Source organism: Triticum urartu, chromosome 5 (genome assembly GCF_003073215.2).
Source record: "Triticum urartu cultivar G1812 chromosome 5, Tu2.1, whole genome shotgun sequence".
NCBI classification, from domain to species: Eukaryota; Viridiplantae; Streptophyta; class Magnoliopsida; order Poales; family Poaceae; genus Triticum; species Triticum urartu.
The window spans coordinates 551,943,123-551,964,381 of record NC_053026.1 but is presented as its reverse complement, the minus strand read 5'-3'; the positions used below and the strand labels follow the sequence as shown (position 1 = coordinate 551,964,381).

Here is a 21,259-nt window from a genome sequence, read left to right as displayed (position 1 = left end):
CGTTTTTCATGGCAGTTTCAGCTGGAGGGATGACAGTTTCTTCAGACTAGCATCGCAATGTGTGGCAGAGGGGGCAAGTTTTTGAAAAACTGCCATGAGAGCAAACGGTTGCGAATGCGTTCGCTGGCAATTTCTTCCCAGTGAACGTTGGTCAGTTAGTATAGTAGCATTTAAAAGAAAAATCTTTACGTTTCCGGCGGCCTGAAAAGGCTTCTGGGCACTTGTGCGAATCCGGGGGCAGACCGCGAGCAGGGGACGCGCCAAGCTCAACGGCCCAATGAAGCCAAGACACACCGCCCGACCGCCCGACCGGACGCGGGCGGGAGCTGACGAACCCACGGCGGGAGCCACGGGCTGAAAGCCACCGCGCCTCGCCCCATCTCTATCTATCCATCTCGTGCCGTCCACATCCAAAAGCTATAGCGGCGCCGGCCACGCATATATACACGGTGGGTGATGCACCGATGTGGTCGATCCAGGCAGCGATCGCTAGGCACCAAGCCGGTCTCACCGCGAGCGAGCTCGTCGTCATGGAGGAGAGCACTGGTCAGGCCGCGGCGGCGGCCAGCGACGTGGCGCCTGGGGCCGGAGGCGCGGAGGCTGCGGGCGGGATGAAGGTGGTGGTGGCGGTGGACGCGAGCGAGGAGAGCCTGCACGCGCTGTCGTGGGCGCTCGACAACGTCGTCCGCCTCCACCCCGGCGCGTCCGTCGCCGTCGTCCACGCCCAGCACAGCGTCGACCACTTCGTCTACCCCGTCGCCGCCCACGGTAAGCGATTAATCTCGCCGCGCGCTGACTGATCGAACCGTGCCCGCGCGCGGCTCTGAAGGCTGACACACCTGGTGCGTGCCGAAGCAGGCCTGGCCTACGCCCCGCCGACGGCGTTGGACTCCATGCGGAGGGCGCAGGAGGAGAACTCCCGGAGGGCGGTGGCCCGCGCGCTGGACGTGTGCAGGCAGAAGCAGGCGAGCGCCACGGCGGCGGTGGTGGAGGGCGACCCCAAGGAGGCCATCTGCGAGGCCGTGGAGGAGATGCGCGCCGACCTGCTCGTCCTCGGCAGCCGCGGCCTCGGCATGGTCAAGAGGTACGTACGCGCCCACCGCCATGGCCTTCCACATCGAGCTACCACTAGTGACCGGTTCTCTCACGTGAGCGTCTGTGCTAAAATCAATCGTGCTTGTGACTCTGTGCAGGGCGTTGCTGGGCAGCGTGAGCGACTACCTCGCCCATCACGCGTGCTGCCCCGTCCTCATCGTCAAGCCGCCCAACAAGGCGCACCACAAGTGAAGTGAAAGAAGCTCTACACAGGCTACGTCGTTTTTGGGTCGTTTGTCAACTAGTACTAGTAGCACTGGCAGCTTCAGTACCTGCCTTTGGGTCCCTGACATGTCGGCCCACATGTCATAGGCACAAAGGCAAGTGCTTCCAATAAAGATATAGTGATGCAGCTCCCGTGTAGCCGTGTAGTATGTTCGGTAGGCAAGCATCCCCGTTATATCATGTGTAACATGTTCAGAAGTTCAATCTCAATCATGAAGTTCTCCCAGGAATGTGGTAACGTTGTGACGAACCCTAGTGCCCCTTCAAGGCCATGGGGGATCAAACACAGGTAGGTTACATTTGCGAAGAATCTGGTTCGCCTAATACATGAGAGTAACTGACACAGATGTATCAAACAAAAAACATTACGTGCTAAATTCGTGTTTACCAGACTGAAAGATGCATCATACGAGAGCATCCATAGGATGAACAATCGCTGTCACATTTCCACAAGCACCATGGGCAACCTCATCAGAAGGCTAAATGGGGGCGCCATCGCTCTGATCCCAGCCACCAAGTCTGTCTACCGGGTCATAATTCGTGAACAGCCGGAACACATTCCCCAGTTTGTTCGAGTGCTGAGGCTTGAAACCGCAGGGGCGCACGTTTAAGAGCTCCAGCGCGCGGTCCTTCTGAACTTCGCCTGGCAGAAGAAGTTTAAATCATATGCATTAGAGAACAAACAAATTATTCTATTTTTGCGGGTGACAAACAAATTATTCGGAAAGACAGATTTCGGTACATATTGATATCTCACAAAAAAAACACTAGTTATGTTCTCAGCAAAGTTACAATCACGCTTACGAGGCATCACGGGTTCTTAAATTGTAAACTAGTGAGGATTGCACATTCTGATGCTAATCACACATAAGTATTACAATTGCATACAATTTTTAAGAGAGACCATTCACATACAAGAAGAGGCACATCATGTATGGTTTCGGAAGATGCAAATAAACTGCTGAAGTTGTGCTAAATGCCACAGTACTTGCAAGTTGCAACTACACTCGATCTACCGAGATGTAATACCGACTGTTCAAGCTTTTTCCCCCACGAATACACGAAAGCTTTGCGTGTCATTGCATTAACAAAGAGGAGTTTCACATAGGTTCTGTTACAAAGCAAAGTGGATTTGGTTTGTCGCCAACCACACACCCAACCTACGAACACCTAAGGCACTAGCATGGATTGTTGATAGTAATAGGGGATACCCTAAATCATACTGTTTTCCCTTGATTGCAAAACAAAATCCAACCAGCAAGCACACACAGTCGGCACCCCTTTTACAATGCCATGAATTATCAAACAAGAAGGGATGCATCGGGTTCTAGTTAGATCCAAGACAACGCTGATCCAAGGGTTCGGTTTACTTGAATTGAGTTACCTGTGAGTAACAGCAGGAATGAGCCTTGAGGCCGTGCGAGGAAGGAGACCGTCTTGGCAACCTTCTCCAAGCACTCCTGACTCTGCACCAGCAACGAATCACCACAATTCATCTCCACAATTTAGTCAAATCTGTAACATTCTACTCCAGAGCTAAGCAAATCAAAGGAGCTTGGAGACCATACCAGGTAAGGAGGGTCTGCGACGACGATCTGGAAGGCGTGCTTCATGGCGGGCGGCAGCGCCTCCGGCTGGTTGTAGTCGTAGAAGGCGAAGTCGTCGCCGTACTGCCCGAACCGCTCGTCGTACTCGAGCAGCCGCGCGGGCACATCCGGGCTGCTCTTCCTGAGGTAGGCGTAGAGCGTGGGGCACGCGACGCAGGCCACGGCGGCGCCGCCGGCAGGCAGGCCGGAGGCGAGGCGGGCGACCTCCTCGGCCAGCCCCCGCGCCGTGCCCTCGTCGTACCAGAACTGGCTCAGCCGCCAGTCCTCCGCCACCAGCTCCACCCCTTCTCCTCCCCCCTTTTCCCCTTCGTCCCGCTCCTGCCGTCGCTGCTCCTCCAGGAACTCCCGCAGCGCCCCCGCCGCCGCCGCGCTCAGCTGCGGCCGCTCCTCGTCGTATTCCTCCTCCTCCTCCCCGGCCTCCCGCCTCTCTCTCCCCTCCTCCTCCGCGCCGCTCGCCATTGTTCTCTCCGCTCTCTCGCCGAGCTGGGCAAGAGGCGGCGCACCAGGGAAAACTCACGGTCTCACCGCGCAAACAGTCGTCTCTCACACGAAGAGCCCAAGGGCCGGTTTCTGGGCCTCAGTGGAGGCGGGCCGAGGCTTCTGGGCCTCGGTGGACACGGGCCGAGACGTCGGGGCCCAGTGGAGCGGGAGCAGGGAAAATAAAAGCAGAGAGTGGCAATGGAATCGCAGGGGGGGGGGGCTGTGAGGGAAGCGAGGGGGAGGTGGTGCGCCTGCCTGCGCCTCCGTTTCCGGTCGGGCGAGCTGCGAAACCCCAATCGCCTCCGCATCTCCCGTCCTCCCCCCGGCGGCGCCGTCCTCAGCGCGCGCCGCGGCGGCCAGCGAGCTGCCGGGTCGAGGGAGAAGGGCGGCGGTTGCTGCCGCTCTGCGTCGTCCGCTCGCTTCCCGAGGTAGCATTCGCGCGCGCCGGCTCCCGTCCCGCGCGCGGCCACGGCAGATCGACCCGCGAGCTCGCCTTGGCCGCCCCCGCTCCGTGCGCGAGCCGCGGTGAGGAGGCCGCTGACCGGCGCGTGCGTGCGGCGGCGGTTGCTTCTCGTGGAAGCTTCGGGGGGCGCGGCTCGGCCCGATCCGGTTTGGTCTGGGAGCAGGCGGCGGCAATGTCGGCCGCGGGGGAGGACATAGTGCAGCACCTCTCGTCGAATTCCAACCCGTCCTCGTCCAAGCTCGCCAAGCTCGAGGCGCGCATGGCCGGCAAGGCCGTCTCGGTGCCGCCCCCGTCGCCGCCGCACCACCCGGTGGTCGCCCCCGCCTCGGCCCCCACCTTCATGGACCAGGAGGAGCTGCCCGAGTCCTCCTCCTCTTCGGATGATGATGTCAGCCCTAAACCTCGTACTCCCTCTGTTCTTTCTCCCCCCTATTTACTGCTCAAGTATTACACAATGTTTACCTACCTTCGATTACCTTGTTAGAACTATTTGTAATGTCTCTTTCGGTATATTACCTATGTTACCTATGTTGCTACAATCATGCTGGTTACCTAATACCTTTGTTACCTATGTTGATACAATCATGCCCTAAACATTTCTTGCCTGTATACTACCTATGTTGCTACAGTCATGCTGGTTAGAACTATTTGTAATGTCTCTTTCGGTAAACCTGTATTCTAGCTAATTACAGGTTACTACTATTCCCATTCTTAATTTCATTTCATCTAACCTAGACTAATGTTTGCTGTATTTGCTGACCAGAATGGCGAGGAGTTCTTGATACAGAAGAACACACTGAAGCGTCCGAGATCCCCGGATGATGACCATGGCCTAGCTCTTGGAAATTTTGAGGTGTGATCTTCTGACATTAATTGACTAGAATTAAACACAAGACAATTCTATTTTCCACTTGCTTTCCATTCCCTGTAGCATAATTCTGTCTGGTGCATTCTTTCATGCTTGTGAATTCCAGGGATCAGCTAATGCGGCAGCAAAAGTATTAGATGTCATGGACACACGACTCCCTTCGGAAAACCCAAGCAGAAAAAGGCAGGGCCGTGGAAGGGGACGTGGTGGAACAGGACGAGGGCGTGGCTCAAAGACGGTTGATCAAACGCGCCATACTTCGGCTTCTTCAGTAACTGTCTCAAATGGTCAACATGACAAATTAACCAACATGGTATGCTGTGCAATTTTATTCTCAAGATCTTGATCTATCTTCTAGCTTTTAACCTATCAATGGGCAGTGGTGGGTAATGTACTATCTTGCACTTGAATGATCACATCATTTCCTGCGCTCTTCTTGAAGAACTTTTTTAAGGCCATTGATCGGTGCAAGAAATAATTAATAGTGTACAAATTGCTACAGCTTAGTTTGGTATTGATCAAATTATTAGATGTATCAATGATAAAGAGCAACTAGCTTCTTCGATACAGATAAATTCTATCAATTGGAGAATGTTGAAATAGAGCCATTAGATTTTTGCTCAGTTGGGGTGCCGATTGCTGAAATAAGGGCACATCGCACAATAAGCACTTCAAGGAATTGAGTTTTACTAACTGAGACAACTTATATTGACAAATAAGGTTCACGTTCAATAACATATTAAAATTCCACAGGGCATCACTTTTTTGTTTGACTATGAATTAGGGCATCACTTCATCACAGGGATCTGGTAATCTTGTAGACTGGAACAAAATTGATTAAATGGCTGCAATCCTTGGCTGCATGATAATCTCCTAAAGGATTGTACATTCCATGATCAAGTGATACAAGGCTTGGTCGATATCGATGCATTTGAGGGCTTCATTTGTTGTAATCTCATACACATGTATATACAATACCAGTACGCTATTTCCTTATCTGCTAAATTATCAGCTTACATGCCATTTACTCCATATACAGGATTCCCGAACAAGTGTTCTACCTGGGAATGATGACAGGACTGCTTTACACGTAAGACTTATTTATTTGCACCATTTTTAATGAGATGTGCACCATCTTGGTCTGCTAATGCTAATGCATCCTTTTATTTTCCTTACATACCATTTCCTGCCTGCTTCCAAATGTGTTTGTGGGCTTAGCTTGTACATACACTTGAAAATACTTCTGAGGGTGTTTGTACATGCACCCACGACCTTTTCTTCAAGAAAAAGTGTCTCTGTTAGTTCAATACTTCCATTTGAGTCTAGAATCTAGGCATCATAACTAAATAAGCAATATTTCTGATGGCTTTGATATATGCATCCAGGCCCTTTCCTTCAAGGAAAAGTGTTTATGTTTGGTTCAGTACTTCTGTTCGAGTCTAGCACCTAGGCAACTTAACTACATAAAGTAATATGATGTGGTTAAGATATCGTTGTGAAAGCATGAACAGCTTTGGTGAATGCTGTACTGGACAAGCCATATCTCATAGGGTATCAGTCAATCTGAGATATGAAGTATAGTGTACCATACAAACATGTTCTTGGATACTTTCTTTCCTTCTCAAATTTACAATCTTAAGCACTCCCAATTGAATAGGAAGAATTATCACTGTTACGTGGTAAAGTTGCATTTTTGGAGGAGGAGCTTAACAAATCGCGTCAAGAAGCAACGGAGTATCACCAACTTAGTGATAGGTTAGCTAAGGTAAGGGTATACTCACTGCAAGCTTTCTTTGATCCTGACTTCCCTAGGTCACTGACTTGTTGCCTTTGCATCATTCTTCCAGGAATTGAAGGATTTCAAGGATCAAGATCAACAAAAGAAATCAAAGGTGTCACTTAGAAACCATTATTTATTACCAACCATATGTTTTAGCTACCCTTCATTGTTATTTATACATTGGACCATTTTTGTTCTGAAGGTTTGGAACTTACTACTTAAGCCTATCATTATTGATAAATGAAGGAAACAACTTGCTTCTTGTATCTGCCGAGATCCTGAAATAATAGCCGTTATTATAATTATGTAGCATATATGCTTACGTGTCTGTTCTCATGGATACAGCAAATGAAGGTCCTATCTGATCTGCTCATAGCAGTATCAAAAGCAGAAAGGCAAGAAGCACGGATGAAGTTAAAGCAGGAATCTTTCAGACTTGGGAACATTGGTGTTATGAGGTAATCTCTCAATGATCTGAGTTTCAAACACTTAATGGGGAATAGAGGAAGGATATGTCTAGATTTCCTATTACCTGAAGAATAATACTTTGTATATGGGTCGTTGTTATACTGGCATGTATGCTGTGATATTGTCTTCCAGAAATAGGCCTAGTGGCATGACCTGTCAGTTACTTCATATATCCAGTATGCCTTCTAGTATTGGCAACTTCTCTGCAGTTTGGATGTTTTTTTTCTCTTCTATTTCCTGTTTTGGGTATGGACCATTTATTGCAACCTTTTCTTTGACTGTTCTCTGTCACATAACTCAGAGCTGGGACTGTCATATCTGAAACATGGGAGGATGGTCAGGCAATAAAGGACCTTAATGCGCATCTTGTGAGTTTCTGCTGCTCCATAGATCTGTTTATTTCAATAGACTATTAGGCATAGTATATTCCATTGTAAAAGCCGATCATAATGTTAAAACTTACTGTGGAACTGTGATCTGGGTGACCTGTCAAGTTGTTGATACCCAACCATTAACAGCTTTACTTCAGAAGGCATACCTGATGCTCTTATTAGACAACTTCTATTTCATTTGTCTTGTTTGCGATTTTGATGACATATTTGCAGGTCACCCAGATCTTGGCTTTTTACCTGATGCTCTTAAGTCATTACCATCCTAGCATCTTATAGGACATCTTGATCTTGTTTAGTTGAGCATCATGTTCAAAAGGGAAACTTTGTTGTTCCTACATTTCATAAGCTTTGTCTATTAAGGCACATTGTGTAACTTGCAGCTCTGGTCTTTTACATGTTTTGCCTCTCATCTATATAATTCCAATTCTTGACATTCACATTAACATACCGTCACTTTGTCGAATTGCTCATGTATGTTGGACCTTTATGTAGAAATCATTGCTGGAAACTAAAGAGGCTGTTGAAAGACATCGTAAATCTCTAAAGAAACGACAATCATCTGGTAAGAGCTACTCTTTAAAAAAAATTTGTGCTATCTCAAATTCTTTATAAGTTGCTGATTGAACTATCTTGTACACTGAATAAGATTTGATGTATGGGTATATAACTTAAGTTCATTACTCCCTCCGTCCCAGAATAAGTGTCAACTTTGTACTAACTTTAGTATAAAGTTGTACTAGAGTTGAGACGCTTATTTTGGGACAGAGGGAATATTTTATATGAGGGAAAGCTCTTTCACATAAGCAAGACATAAACAAACACACATGATACTAATGTTGCCACTCTTCTACACTCACCGCTTGATGTTCTACTATTGTAGATAAGGGTGATGGAAGTGATGCTGAAACTAGCATGTCCGAGGAAGATTTCCTCTTACAGGACGAGATATGTAAATCTCGGTTAACAAGTATCAAGCGGGTAAGTGGTTTCCTTTACTTGGTTATTAAATACACCCTCTTCCCGTCTTAACCTACTTTCCACAATTGAATTGCAGGAGGAAGAACAGTATCTGCGAGAAAGAGATCGATATGAATTAGAAAAGGGTAGGCTTATACGTGAAATGAAGCGTCTCAGAGATGAGGATGGATCCCGCTTTAATAACTTCCAAATTCTTCACCATCGATATGCTCTGTTAAATCTTCTTGGAAAGGGAGGGTTTAGTGAGGTGTACAAGGTATATTCTTTCTTCAGTTATATATTTTAAAAAACCATTGTTTATCAATAATGCATCTTGCAATACAAATGCATTTTGCGTTAATAAGGTAAAAGAAGCGCTCAACTTTACCATCATTAGTTTAGATTTGTCTATATATATGCTCTTATCAAGAGCTTCATTTTGGGTGGGCAGGGAGGCTGGGATCCTGGCCTATCCAAAATGGGCTTAAAAGGATAAGAAATAAGTATGAAAACCTAGTATTTAAATAGTACTCCCTCTGTTCACACATATAAGATGTTTTGGATATTTTAATATAAACTACATACAACCTGAAATGAATGAACAAACACACTAAAATGCTTCTGTATACATCCGAATCAGAAAAAAGTTAGAACATCTTTTAATAGTGAACGGAGGGAGTAGGTGAGAGAATCTGTATGGAAACAATTGGAGCAACACATCTGGCATTTAAATGTCCTTTGGCTTATGTTACATGGGAAAATCAGTACACCAGGTGCAATGTGGCAGCAGCCAGTGCAAGTGGCTGAGAACTGGATTTAATTTCCAGCTGCTTATCAGGTCCTAGTCTGTAGTTGGTTAGGGAAGGAATAAATTAGGTAGGTTAATTCAATTAGGAAAGGGAAGAATTAGGTGAGTTAAGATGAGTCTGATTCTTTTTAGGAAGTTGTTAGTTGACCCAGTCTGTGTATCAGGCAATGCTATAAAAGCATGCCAACAATGAGATCTTTCTCTAATCCCTACACTCTTTTCTCTCTCCTCCCTATCCATTGACCTCCTACTGAGCAATTTACTCTACTGAAATCCTACCACGATACCGTCCAAGCCTTGCAAAGGTGCTTTGTACCTTACCACAACTATAACCTTCGTTTTCTGATCCTTGCCTGTGGCAACTTAGGCCCTGTTCGGATCTAAGGGAGGAAAACCAAAGGATTGGGAGGAAATGAGGCAACAGGGTATCAAACACATGAATACATAGACCATGTAGGAACAACGGCGTAGGTGTACGGAATGCAGGAAAATGGAGTACAGGGGATCTAGATAAGTTGGTGCCACCTGATGATTTTTTCTATGGAAAAAAACCAACATGCTGGTTGAGAGTTTAGGTTAATGGGTCCCAGTATGCACAGATCCATCTCATTCTGAACTTGATGTTGGTCCCGACGTGTATGGTTGAGGTGCTCTGCCTCGGGCCAACGCAGAAAAAAAGAGCTGGGAGTGGATTCTTGGTTTTCTTCAAAAGTACAGGCCTAGAAAACTTTACAAAGGATTGGAAATCAGTGATTCGTGTGCTCCAAACGCAGCTACATTGAAAAAACCTGTAGGACACGATTCCTCTCAAGTTTCCTAAACTTTTCACAGGCTCTTATGTTCCTTTTCTGTTGAAAAATGTAAGGTGTTACAAAATAAATGCAGGGTATACCATCTTGTACCAGCTTCAATGTTGTATTAATTTTGTTGCCAGAATATTACCTAGTTTTTTTGGCCTTCCTTTTGTGACGTCATTTCAATGTGTTTTGATATAGCATTCACATCTGTTCTGTAGAAATTTGAGTTTGGTTAGTAGTAACATGCAACTGTTCCTCTGTGCAGGCTTTTGACTTGGTGGAATACAAGTACGTGGCCTGTAAACTTCATGGTTTGAATGCTCAGTGGAGTGAGGAGAAAAAGCAAAGCTACATACGGCATGCGATTCGTGAATATAATATCCATAAGACTCTGGTGCATACAAACATTGTCAGGCTATGGGACATATTCGAGATTGATCACAACACATTCTGCACTGTCCTAGAATATTGCAGCGGTATAATGATTTCTTAAATTTCTTCAACATTTTGACTGTGTAAATTTGGTTCTGTCATTTTTGTTTTGCTTGGAGTCTTACGTCACTCTGATGATGCCCAGTGCCTCATGTTTCCTTCAGTTTTGTAATACGGAAAATGCTACTCCCTCCAATCCATGGTTTCTTACAGTTACAGTCCACATTGATCGGAGGGAGTAGTTAGGTTTTGTGCCAGTCATGCATGGTGTAACCCAGATACATCTATCTATGATGAACTCTTACTTCATTAAACTTATTCCAGTTTTTACTATTTAGTCATAGTCGCCTGTAGGTGTCCTGGAGTTGACAGTGATATAAATGTTTAAATTTGGGAACTAAAAGGGACATCTAAACCATGGTTTCTTACAGTTACAGTCCACATTGCCATTTATAATCTTGTAACATATGGATCACCCATACCATATTATGAGCTTAAGAGGTATGGAAAACAACTGCCATATTTGATCACTATGTATGAAGCATACATAATGCTATGGCCTATGATGATGCCATGGAATTTAAGCTAGATTATTAGCAATTCTAATGATCTATGGACTGATAGATCATGTCTCATATAGTAGATCAAAGTTTCTTCATTTCTGCTGTTCTCTTCTCGGTAGGCGCACAGTCCATTCTAGTTTTACATAAGTAGTTATTCATAATGATTTTACAACTGAAATCTAAAACTCTCATATTAGGAGGTTGTGGCATCTAATAATGTTATCTCCTTGCTCATCTTTTACCTAGGCAAGGATCTCGATGCAGTCCTTAAAGCAACGCCAATTCTTCCAGAAAAGGAAGCAAGGATCATAATTGTTCAAGTGTTTCAGGGCCTTGTTTATCTTAACAAAAAGGCTCAAAAGATCATCCACTATGACCTCAAACCAGGCAACGTTCTCTTCGACGAAGTTGGTGTTACAAAAGTCACAGACTTTGGCCTCAGCAAGATAGTGGAGGATGACGTTGGGTCTCAGGGAATGGAACTCACTTCGCAGGGAGCTGGAACCTATTGGTGAGCGACCGAGTGCATTCACTTTCAAATTTGATTTTTACGAGTCCAGATCATGTTTCTATGGAATGTTTTAGTTGCCGCCATTGATTTTCTGTACATGTGTACAATTGTATAACCTTCAAAATAAATACTCCTTCCGATCCATATTACTTGTCCCTCAAACAGATGTATCTAGTACGTCTAGATACATCCGTTTGAGCGATAAGTAATATGGAGCGGAGGGAGTACTATTTGTTGCATGCAGTGCAACTGTTCTTGTGTTATCGCTATGTAAGCAGGTTGGATTATATATTTAATTCTTGTTCATTTTATTGTGTCTGCTGCACCAATGTTATTTCTTAATGACAGATATTTCTGTTTTAAAAATTCTTTCTTCCTTTCTGTTTTATTTTTTTCCTTCTCCAGGTATCTGCCACCAGAATGCTTTGATCTCAGCAGAACACCATTTATTTCATCTAAGGTACTGATATTTGCCAGCATGTTTTACCTTCTAATGTAAACAATAGTTGGTTCATCCTATTGTGTTAATCTGGTGGTAGTCTATAAAAGATATTCTCTGAGCTGGCAGAATTCGGTGGTCTTCTATATTTGCTTTAAATGTGCCCTCAGCCACCAGGGATATATTTGTTTTAAATATGCCCTCAGCTGCCAGGGATGCATGTTCACCTGCTAAATATTTTAGAACGTTCTTCCTGATGCAAGTGTTTGCATCTTGAGTTTTGGCACAAGAATGGGTGAAAAGTTTGGATCTGGAGTGAGCAAGAGTCCACTAGAGAGAGGGCGCTGCTGGCGTGGCCGATTTGCTCGCAGACAGAGGAGATGCAGAGTGGGGCTGCTGCTGGAGCTTGCCGAAGCTCACTGATTAGGGGGCTGCTGAATCTCCACGCGGCTGCTGGACCGGCGGTAGGGGTGGGGTTGGTTTTTGGGAAAGATAAGGCTGATAGGGGTGACATTGTAGGAACATACAAGGGGAGAGATTGAGCTGGCGGCACCGTACAAGGGAGCTGGGTGGGAGAGAGTGGCTGTGAGTGATGATTTAGAGCTGCTAGGGTTTCTGTTGGGTCATATAGGCCAGGCTGTTGGACCTAATGGGCTGGCTCAGGGATTCCTGTTGATCCAATTGTCACATAAGGTTGGAATTTGATGCCGGGGGTATAATTTTTTGCCGTATCAGTATCATCTATTCTTATTTTCCCTCAACTCCTATTTGTCGCCATGATGGGTGCCATGTCGACATAGGGCCCTGGGCTCGAACTCGACTCAGTGACATGGAATCGTCAGGGGATCCCCGGCCGATGTGATGAAGATGCTGGTCTGCTGGCGGAGGGGGGGGGGGGGGTGAAGCAGTGGATTGATGTGCCGATTGTCAGTGATAGAGTTAGCTGGGGGTTGCTGCTGAGGCTGGGGTTGAGGTGCCCATCCATGGGTGGTCCGTGGGAGGATGCAACAGTAGGTCTGCAGTGCGAAGTGAAGGGTGACACTGAGAGGGGGAAGTGGTCGGGCAGATATGCTTTTTTGGAGAAAATTGGGGACATGATCCCTAGTTAACCCTCTTTCTTCAAGTTTTGAACTTACTTACGAGCCTCCCAAAACTTCTGGTTTAAATACCCAGTTATGGTAACTGTAGCTTCATTCTGATTGGTGTGTAAACTTTTTGTTGTTGCATTTATGCAGGTGGATGTTTGGTCAGCTGGTGTAATGTTTTATCAGATGCTATATGGGAGGCGTCCTTTTGGCCATGACCAGACCCAAGAGAGAATACTTCGAGAAGATACAATTATCAATGCACGCAAGGTGGAATTCCCTTCAAAGCCAACTGTATCAAACGAGGCAAAGGTATGCTTCCTGTTTGTTCATATGGCATATTTTACCTTCTGAGCCATCACTTGTAGCAGTGGTTTCCCTTCTAGTGATTCCCTTGCTAGATTATGTACATGTGACATGAGACCAACTGTAGCAGTGGTTTCATGTCACATGTTCCCTTCAAAGCCAACTGTATCAAACGAGGCAAAGGTACGCTTCCTGTTTGTTCATATGGCATATTTTACCTTCTGAGCCATCACTTGTAGCAGTGGTTTCCCTTCTAGTGATTCCCTTGCTAGATTATGTACATGTGACATGAGACCACGAGTTTGGTTTCAAGTATGCGCGCAAGGTGGAATTCCCTTCCAGTGATTCCCTTGCTAGATTATGTACATGTGACGGGAGACCACGAGTTTGGTTTCAAGTTTGTTCTGTAGACTGCCATGAATTGCGTAAAAACTGACTGAGGGAATGTTGCTAGTTTGGAAATATTTTGATCTTGCAATACAAATAACCACACATCAAACTTCTTGTATTAATGCGAAGCATCATTGCTCCCATCTATTGTGACTTGTAAGTCAATTTGTGATTTTTACTTCCAACTTATGCAGGAACTGATACGCCGTTGCTTGACATACAATCAATCGGAGAGGCCAGACGTACTATCAATAGCTCAAGATCCTTATCTCTCTTATGCAAAGAGGTAGACACTACACGTCTACGCATGGCTACACTACAAGACAAAGGATTTTTTGGAGGTTGGGCAGCCACTCCCAAATGGTGTAACTGTACATATTGTAAATTTCGGGTTGGTCTCGTAAACTGCGATGATCCAATGTCTGCTCTTTTCAGTTTAGAGGAAGTAGGGCATCGGTTTTGAGGGGCATGCACTTCTCTTGATGCTCTTGTGCCGCCCCTCCTTGTGTAATGTGATGTTTGTTTTTGCTAGAGACCCTGCTGATGGTTCCTTTAAAGGCTGTATTTATTCGTACGGTCCACTAGAGGGACTGGGCTCTGCCAAACACGCATTCATCAGAGATAGGAACCGTCGATGTTCACAAAAACCTTTGTGATGCACTATGTCCGCCCGGATATGTACGTTCTATCTCAGTTGTCTAAATTGGGTGTGGTTAGTTCAAGCTTTGATCAACAACTACTTCCTCAGTTCGGGTTTACTGGGCCTCTTTTTATTTCGGGTCGAAGTCCACCCATTAATTTAACTAATGAAATATAAATTATGTGTAACAAGTGGAAACCCTTTTTTAATACAAATTCAACAGTATAATTTTCATAGCATATACCTTATACTTCATTAGTCATATAGATCAAAGTTTGACCAAAAATATGAGGAACTTGATAAACATGGATGGAGGAAGTAACTAAATAAGAGTGGCTTATTTGATATACAATAGTGTTATTATGTATGTATTTCACCTTTATATGGTTTCGATTTTGCAACTATTAACAAAATATTTTAGAAGAGATTTATGTGGTCAAATTGTTTTATAGTGGCCCTGATGTGTAATGTCAATTTAATCATGGGGCATGATTATCGAAAAAAAATCCTAGGGCATGAGGAATATTGCGGCTGGAATGCATGTAGAGGGTATTTTATATATGCGCAAAACCGAGTTTTCTTTAGTTCAAAATTAAATGTTTCAACTCTTAAAGTGTGATGTATTTTACGATATATCTTCACATTTACTCCCTCCGTCCCATAATTTAGTTTTGTGATGAGCTTAAACTGCATCCTATATAGACAAGTTTGAGTTATTTCTGTTTGAAATGTTACTAGAATATCACTTAATATACTGTATGTAGGTTGGTTTAAGAAATCAATTGATGTGTTTTGTTTTAGCTGTATTCATAGTGGAGTCTTCAGTGTGTGTGTACATGTGTAATAACTAATTGCATGAAAACACTAGCATGAACCCTGCTAAACCTTGTCTTATAACTGAAGTTACCACCATGATGGCGATATCATTACCATACTGTTAGAGCATCTCTAGCGGCTCATATATATGATCCTCTGAAAAAACATGTTTTGTAATACATGTTGTATGTTGCTATTGAGCTGAATGAATTTGGCGCTTTGTGCACCTTCAGTTGTTCAAATCACATGGCCCATTTGGTAAGCAATCTGAAAACAAATAGATAAATCAGCGCTGACATCATTGAAATCTAGACGATGTGTCCACACCGTCCAAACGCCAATTCCCTTTCCTGCCGCCACCATTTGGAGCAGGTGGAGCACTAAGATGACGCCACATTACTCTGTGCGCAGAGACAAGGAGGGGGAGCAAGGGGCATTGATCCGCGCTATCGGGGAGGGAAAGAGGAAGAGGCATGTGAGCTGGCAAGGTGGGAGCAAGGTCGTTGAGGTGAGGGGCGAGGAGGACCTAGGACGGAGGATTGTCGCCACCGTCTATAGCCAGAGATACATGATGACTGCGTTCAGTATGCTTATATATGGGCCAGATCACAATTAAAAAGAAGAAGGGATTCTCAAAGAAGAATCTCATAGATTCATTGATAATCTTGCCAATCCATTGTAGAAGCTTCATTTTCTCTAAATAAAAATACCACTGTGTATAAAGTTGATGGGTCATATGGGTGCAGTGAGGAGGATTGTGGGACATGAGGGAAATCGAGTGCGCCGTTGAGTTTGACCGGTCGCCGCTGGAGGCGAAGAGGGCGGTGCCCAGCCGTTGTTAGAGAATCTTCAAATGAACCATTGAAACCGTTCCTATATGTCCGAGCAAACAGGTCGAACAATGTAAGGATAAAATAACCTCTCCAACGGAGGCCACCCAAATTCCCTCCATTTATCTGGATTGCTAGCTGCTACGAGCTCTTATGTTTCTTTACGGAGGGACATACATGTCGGCCCGGCGTCTTATTTAATTTATTGTATAAAATGTTTGTGTTGAACGGGGATGATAAAGAGCTCACGAGCATTTCCAAAATGAAGTTGAAGTGGTGATTATAGCATATTATTAAAATATCAAAGAGAATATAGAGGTGAATGAGATATTGGCAATGAATCTTCTCAGACCACTGTCTGTATAAAAATTTGGACAACCAAATATGAACAAGCTGCTCTTAGCATTAGTACCATGACACTCGCATTTGCACTTGACGATCTGATAATAGTTACCATTGTAGTAGTACTGTGCTTACTAGCACTCAATAGCAGCTTTTGGAGACAAGTTCTATTTTTCTTAAAGAAGAATAACCCTATCTTTGCATCGAGTGATGCACACAACCATCTTTATTGCATTCTTTAACAAGATCTTACAAAATAAATACAGGAATCAATCAAAGCCATCTTCCTGGTGAAAATTGTCGCCCTACTTACAAGGTTGATGATGTGTCTTGACCTCACGTCAACGCACACCATGCAATCTGGTGGCCTCACCAAGCCGTCCGTCGGCTAGAAGGGAGCACCAACCGGTCTAGCAGACCCTCAGGGTGCACCACATGCGCATGTTATAGAAACTGTCGTTGCCATCTTCCGCCACCCCATATTCAAGAGTAATCAATGCATTGACCTTGCCAGACCCTTCTACTGTCGACGCCACCACAACGTCAGTCAACATCACTGATCACCCTCGTGCGCACGCCCATCAAACGATATCCAACACCGATACCCTGCTGCACCTTGCCGCCAAGACTCGCCGATGTCGGTACTGTAGATGGCATACCCCTCCACCTTGGTCACCGCACGAGAAGCATGCGAAAACCTGCGCCCAGCCATCGAAGCCAAACAATTTTCCTCCAGGCGATGTACAAACCCAAAGATGATGCCCTCATGGGGGTGAGGACGCAGTAACCTCACCTTAATCCGATCCGGAACCCGAATCTAGAGTTTCCCCCAAGGCACACAAGAGTGCAAATCGCCCAACAACGCCTCCAACGAGATAACGACGCCCACGGACGCCGCTGTCGGAAGTTCCGGCTGAGGCGAAAGCAAGTTTTCATTGGCAACCTCACGCCCATCACTAGCTGGTCCACCAGATCCTCCTCCACCATCATCCAGCACACCCCATGGGGACGTCCCTGCCGCTGAAAACCGCCCACAACCGGAGCCGCAACGATGTCACCACCCGGAACCGCCGCCCTTCCTGGGTGAGCCATCGACGGCGGAAGAATCCATATCGCCGCGCCACGGACGCCGGGCGATGCACACGTCGAACCAGGACACCTGTGCGGATCTCCACCGCGACTGTGTCCCGGAGCCATGGCGGAGGAAGCCCGCCCCCCCTCCCCCCCTCCCGCCCGGCCGCCATCATCCGCTGCCTAGCTTTGCCCCGTGTCGCTCCGGCGGCGACCAGGAGAGGGGCCGCGGCGGCCGAAGCCCTAGATTGGATCGAAAGGAAGGGGGTCGGGAGGGAGGGAGGAGAAGGAGCTTATTTTTTGAAAAAAAATTGGAAAACACATTTTTAAGTGTCAAGAAATTCTGAATCATACACGTTCATATTGATGTGTTTTACATGTGTGTAAAGTCTTATGATGGAATACATTATGGTGAGAGCTACACAAAAAAGACAAATTCATGCATTTTCATAGAGAATAGTGCATGTACTGTTCATCATTTGAAAATCATGATTTCCCCCTTTTTTGTAGCTCTGACCATAATGTATATCATCTTCTCAGTTTACACACATGTACTTTACATCTGTATGAATGTGTGTGATCTTTCTAGGGTTTTATGGAACTTGAGAATGAGATTTTTTCAATTTTCAAAATAAAGGGCTCCATGGAGCTCGTCCTCCATTTAGCATTTTCGCTTGTAACAATATAGGATCCTAAGTTTTATCATGGTGGCAATTTTTTTTTTGCGGGGATGGTAAGTAACTAATTATCAATGATTTTTAGTATCATCTTACTACTAGCAATGAGGATACATTTACCATAGCTTCTGTATATTTTAGTATCATCATAATAGTGAGGATACATTTGCCACAAGCAGTGTATATTATAGTACCATCATATAATAGTGAGGATACATTTACCACACCGCTCCGTCTGGTGAAAAGTACCACCATGGTGTGCTGATGAATATTACCACCACGGTAACTTGTTCTATAAAGAATGGCAACTCGCGCGGTGCCACGGTAGAGCCATGGCGCGCAGGAAGCAAGGTCCACGGTTCATGTGCGCTCTGCGCGCTTCTTGACCGCCATCACATGCTGCTGTGTATCGCCACCCCGTCCCCTTGCGAGGCCCCCTCGGTGGTGAGGCCGAAGCCGAGCGGGAAGAGCGGGTCGTAGTGCGCGTCGCCGACGTTCATCGGCAGCTGCTCCACCGACTTGAACCACGTCCGCGCCAGCCTCCCGGTGAACCCGTAGTCGCCGAACAGCGCGTCGGTCACGCCCTGCCCCTCCGAGCCGGGCAGCCACGCCGCTACCAGCGCGTCCGAGGCGGCTAGCAGCGGCTGGGCCACCACGGGCCGCCCGCTGATGAGCACCGTCGCGCACTGGACCGCGCCGCACACCGCCTCCACGGTGCTCAGCCCGGGCTCCGGGATGGTCAGGTTCAGGTTGTCGCCCGCTGTCTCCGTGTACGGGTGCTCGCCCACCGCCACGATGGCGTAGGAGAAGCCGCCCTTCTTGACGAACTCCGCGTCCGGGTTCTCCGCGAACACCACGGTGGTCGACGGGTCCACGGCCGCCCTCACGGCGTCGAGGATGGTGGTGCCCACGGTGATGCGCCCGGAGTCGCCCTGCCACTCGATCGTCCAGCCGCCGCACTGGTAGCCCAGGTTGTCGGCGTGGCTGCCGGCGACGAGGATCTTGGGCGCCTTCTTGGACAACGGCAGCATTGGCCCGTCGCTCGTCTTGCCATTCTTCAGGAGCACCAGCGACTTCCTCACGGCCTCCCTCGCCAAATCTCTGTGCTCCTGCATATACCAAGTAGCAGCACACCATAAATTCAGAATTCAGGAGGTGAAGCAACATTTTTGAATTCGGTAGCAAATCATAACTGAACTCAAATTTCAGAATACGGCATCAGAGTTTCATCGGTCAGTAGAGTACCTGCTTGCCTAGCTGCTCAGCCATGGTGGGATCGGCGTAGGGGTTCTCGAACAGGCCCATGGCGAACTTGACGCGCAGGATCCGGGTGACGGCGTCGTCGATCCTGCTCATCGGGACTACTCCGCTGTTGACGTAGCCAGTCAGGATGCTGATGAACTGCGTGTAGTTCTTAGGCACCATGATCTGCAACATCACGGAAAACATCGATCTCAGCAAGCAGCACTGTATTCACAGAGAGACACAATCTTCTTCCACAGAGAAGAAAGTTTTGCTCACCATGTCAAGGCCAGCAAGAATGGAAGCCTTGACCGAGTAGGGGTAGTCCGCCCCATAAGGGGTGGTGAGCTTGTCAATGCCCATCCAATCTGAGATCACGAAGCCCTGCAGTCAAGATGCAACAAAGGCAATGAACATCTGAAGACTAAAAACAAGAGTCCAACTGATGAAGAACACCTGAATTTGAGCGTACAAGAACACCACGAGTGCAATTGTTTTCCACTCTTTTTTACCTGGAATTTGAGCGTGTCTTTGAGGTATCCGGTGACTAGATCTTGGTTGGCGTGCATCTTGACCCCGTTCCAGCTGGAGTAGGAGATCATGACGGTGGAGACGCCCTTGGCGAGAGCGTCGAAGTAGGCCGGCATGTGGATGTTCATGAGGCCCTCGCGGTTGATGACGGTGTTGTCCTCGTTGATGCCGTTCACCGTGCCGCCGTCGCCGACGAAGTGCTTTGCGCAGGCCACCACCTTGTTCCTGCAGTTCCCAGAAGTATCTGTACTGAATTCTTTCTACATAGTGTGATGGTGGCAGTTCCAAAGCGTTGATGGGCTGGATCTTACTTCCCGGCGACGAAAGGCATGCCGCTGGTGAAGTTCTTGGGGACGTCGCCCTGCAGGCCCGGGATGAGCTCCGTCATGGACTGCACGATCCGGCGGTCCTCGCTGTAGCTCTCGTAGCACCGCCCCCACCTCGGATCTCTGCACACCTGTTCACCATAAGGGAAGCAGCAGCCAGCAGGTGAGTGACAGAGTGAGTGATGGTGTCGGCAAACGCGATCCGAAATTCAGGAAGTGTTGCTCGGAGATTTTAGTTTACCGCGATGCACGGCGCGAAAGCGTACTGGATGCCGGTGGCTCTGACTTCGAGCGCGGTGGCCTCGCCGATCCTCTTCACCAGGTCGGGGTCCCGGGTGGCGCCGAGGCCGACGTTGTGGGGGAAGATGGTGGCGCCGTAGACGTTGTTGTTGCCGTGCACTGCGTCGATGCCGTAGATCATCGGGATGCCGAGCCGCGTCGACATGCAGGCCCTCTGGAAGCCGTCCACCATGTCCGCCCACTCCTTGGCCGTCGCGCCCTTCCGCGGCACGCTGCCGCCGCCGCTCAGCAGGCTGCCGATGAAGTTGTCCCTGAGCACCTCCGGCGTCGCGACCAGCCGCTCGATCTGCGTCATCTGCCCGACCTTCTCCGCGAGCGTCATCCGCCCCAGGAGGTCGGCGACGCGCGCCTCCACGGGCTGCGCAGCGTCCTTGTACAGCGCGTGGTCGGCCTCGGCGCCGAGCACGGCCCAGACGAGCAGGAGCGCGGCGAGCACAGCGCCGGGGTGGCCGCCGTCTGCCATGGCGTGTGATGGAGGCAGGACGCGTTCGACGGCGAGAGGAGCCGAGGGCGGTGCAACAATTTATAGAGAAGGGCGGGGCGGGTGACGGCGAGAGGAGCCATGGCCGTCGTGCGTCGCCTGCCGTTCTCCGCGTTCGAGAGATGCGTGATTTTTCGGATCAAGTTGGATGAATTATTGACAACGGCGTATCTGTGGGGTCAGATTAGATTTTCAAACATATCTCTGCACCTGCGGGACCCGGCAGCCGCTACTTTGGGTAACCCATGCCGCACAAGCAAGCAAGCGAGCAAGACCCCGAGCTAAATTAAGGGCGTGGCACCGACCCCTGATTTGGGTGACCCATGTACATTTTCCT

The 21,259-nt window shown here is 47.4% G+C and overlaps 4 protein-coding genes across 6 annotated transcripts; 2 read left to right on the top strand and 2 right to left on the bottom strand.

Annotated features, from left to right (window-relative positions):
* The first annotated feature begins 390 nt into the window (after positions 1 to 390).
* On the top strand, positions 391 to 1,546 carry LOC125510622 (universal stress protein YxiE-like). 2 transcript variants are annotated; one of them, XM_048675853.1, is made up of 3 exons: positions 391 to 768; positions 856 to 1,084; positions 1,194 to 1,546. In XM_048675853.1, the coding sequence occupies exons 1-3, from the start codon at positions 465 to 467 to the stop codon at positions 1,285 to 1,287; spliced, it is 627 nt and encodes a 208-aa protein (XP_048531810.1). In that variant the 5' UTR covers positions 391 to 464; the 3' UTR covers positions 1,288 to 1,546. The 2 variants fall into 2 exon arrangements, with proteins under 2 accessions (XP_048531810.1, XP_048531811.1); XM_048675854.1 differs by having other exon boundaries at positions 399 to 768; positions 859 to 1,084.
* Positions 1,547 to 1,594: 48 nt separating this feature from the next.
* On the bottom strand, positions 1,595 to 3,443 carry LOC125510621 (EEF1A lysine methyltransferase 1). Its single transcript, XM_048675852.1, has 3 exons — positions 2,889 to 3,443; positions 2,705 to 2,786; positions 1,595 to 1,963 (listed from the first exon to the last, which is right to left on the bottom strand). Exons 1-3 carry the CDS (start codon positions 3,384 to 3,386, stop codon positions 1,800 to 1,802), a joined length of 744 nt encoding a protein of 247 aa, XP_048531809.1. The 5' UTR covers positions 3,387 to 3,443; the 3' UTR covers positions 1,595 to 1,799.
* A 155-nt stretch (positions 3,444 to 3,598) lies between these two features.
* LOC125510620 (serine/threonine-protein kinase TOUSLED) lies at positions 3,599 to 14,413 on the top strand. 2 transcript variants are annotated; one of them, XM_048675850.1, is made up of 16 exons: positions 3,599 to 4,258; positions 4,634 to 4,723; positions 4,845 to 5,051; positions 5,778 to 5,828; positions 6,396 to 6,503; positions 6,586 to 6,630; positions 6,864 to 6,976; positions 7,288 to 7,354; positions 7,871 to 7,940; positions 8,259 to 8,356; positions 8,433 to 8,612; positions 10,206 to 10,416; positions 11,182 to 11,446; positions 11,852 to 11,906; positions 13,121 to 13,282; positions 13,861 to 14,413. In XM_048675850.1, the coding sequence occupies exons 1-16, from the start codon at positions 4,043 to 4,045 to the stop codon at positions 13,954 to 13,956; spliced, it is 2,034 nt and encodes a 677-aa protein (XP_048531807.1). In that variant the 5' UTR covers positions 3,599 to 4,042; the 3' UTR covers positions 13,957 to 14,413. The 2 variants fall into 2 exon arrangements, with proteins under 2 accessions (XP_048531807.1, XP_048531808.1); XM_048675851.1 differs by having other exon boundaries at positions 3,599 to 4,274.
* A 3,794-nt stretch (positions 14,414 to 18,207) lies between these two features.
* On the bottom strand, positions 18,208 to 20,975 carry LOC125510619 (beta-glucosidase BoGH3B-like). Its single transcript, XM_048675849.1, has 6 exons — positions 20,383 to 20,975; positions 20,127 to 20,272; positions 19,797 to 20,040; positions 19,564 to 19,668; positions 19,288 to 19,470; positions 18,208 to 19,151 (listed from the first exon to the last, which is right to left on the bottom strand). The coding sequence occupies exons 1-6, from the start codon at positions 20,902 to 20,904 to the stop codon at positions 18,435 to 18,437; spliced, it is 1,917 nt and encodes a 638-aa protein (XP_048531806.1). The 5' UTR covers positions 20,905 to 20,975; the 3' UTR covers positions 18,208 to 18,434.
* Positions 20,976 to 21,259: the final 284 nt, after the last annotated feature.

Coding starts and splice junctions, on each gene's coding strand:
- LOC125510622 (XM_048675853.1), top strand. CDS start 465: ATGTGGTCGATCCAGGCAGCGATCGCTAGGCACCAAGCCGGTCTCACC. Junction 769..855: donor CTACCCCGTCGCCGCCCACG/GTAAGCGATTAA, acceptor TGCGTGCCGAAG/CAGGCCTGGCCTACGCCCCG. Junction 1,085..1,193: donor GGCCTCGGCATGGTCAAGAG/GTACGTACGCGC, acceptor GACTCTGTGCAG/GGCGTTGCTGGGCAGCGTGA.
- LOC125510621 (XM_048675852.1), bottom strand. CDS start 3,386: ATGGCGAGCGGCGCGGAGGAGGAGGGGAGAGAGAGGCGGGAGGCCGGG. Junction 2,787..2,888: donor TCGCAGACCCTCCTTACCTG/GTATGGTCTCCA, acceptor TTGCTGGTGCAG/AGTCAGGAGTGCTTGGAGAA. Junction 1,964..2,704: donor ATTCCTGCTGTTACTCACAG/GTAACTCAATTC, acceptor TTCTTCTGCCAG/GCGAAGTTCAGAAGGACCGC.
- LOC125510620 (XM_048675850.1), top strand. CDS start 4,043: ATGTCGGCCGCGGGGGAGGACATAGTGCAGCACCTCTCGTCGAATTCC. Junction 5,829..6,395: donor ATGACAGGACTGCTTTACAC/GTAAGACTTATT, acceptor CCAATTGAATAG/GAAGAATTATCACTGTTACG. Junction 8,357..8,432: donor GGTTAACAAGTATCAAGCGG/GTAAGTGGTTTC, acceptor ATTGAATTGCAG/GAGGAAGAACAGTATCTGCG.
- LOC125510619 (XM_048675849.1), bottom strand. CDS start 20,904: ATGGCAGACGGCGGCCACCCCGGCGCTGTGCTCGCCGCGCTCCTGCTC. Junction 19,669..19,796: donor AAGACACGCTCAAATTCCAG/GTAAAAAAGAGT, acceptor TCTTGACTGCAG/GGCTTCGTGATCTCAGATTG. Junction 19,471..19,563: donor TTCTTGCTGGCCTTGACATG/GTGAGCAAAACT, acceptor GTGATGTTGCAG/ATCATGGTGCCTAAGAACTA.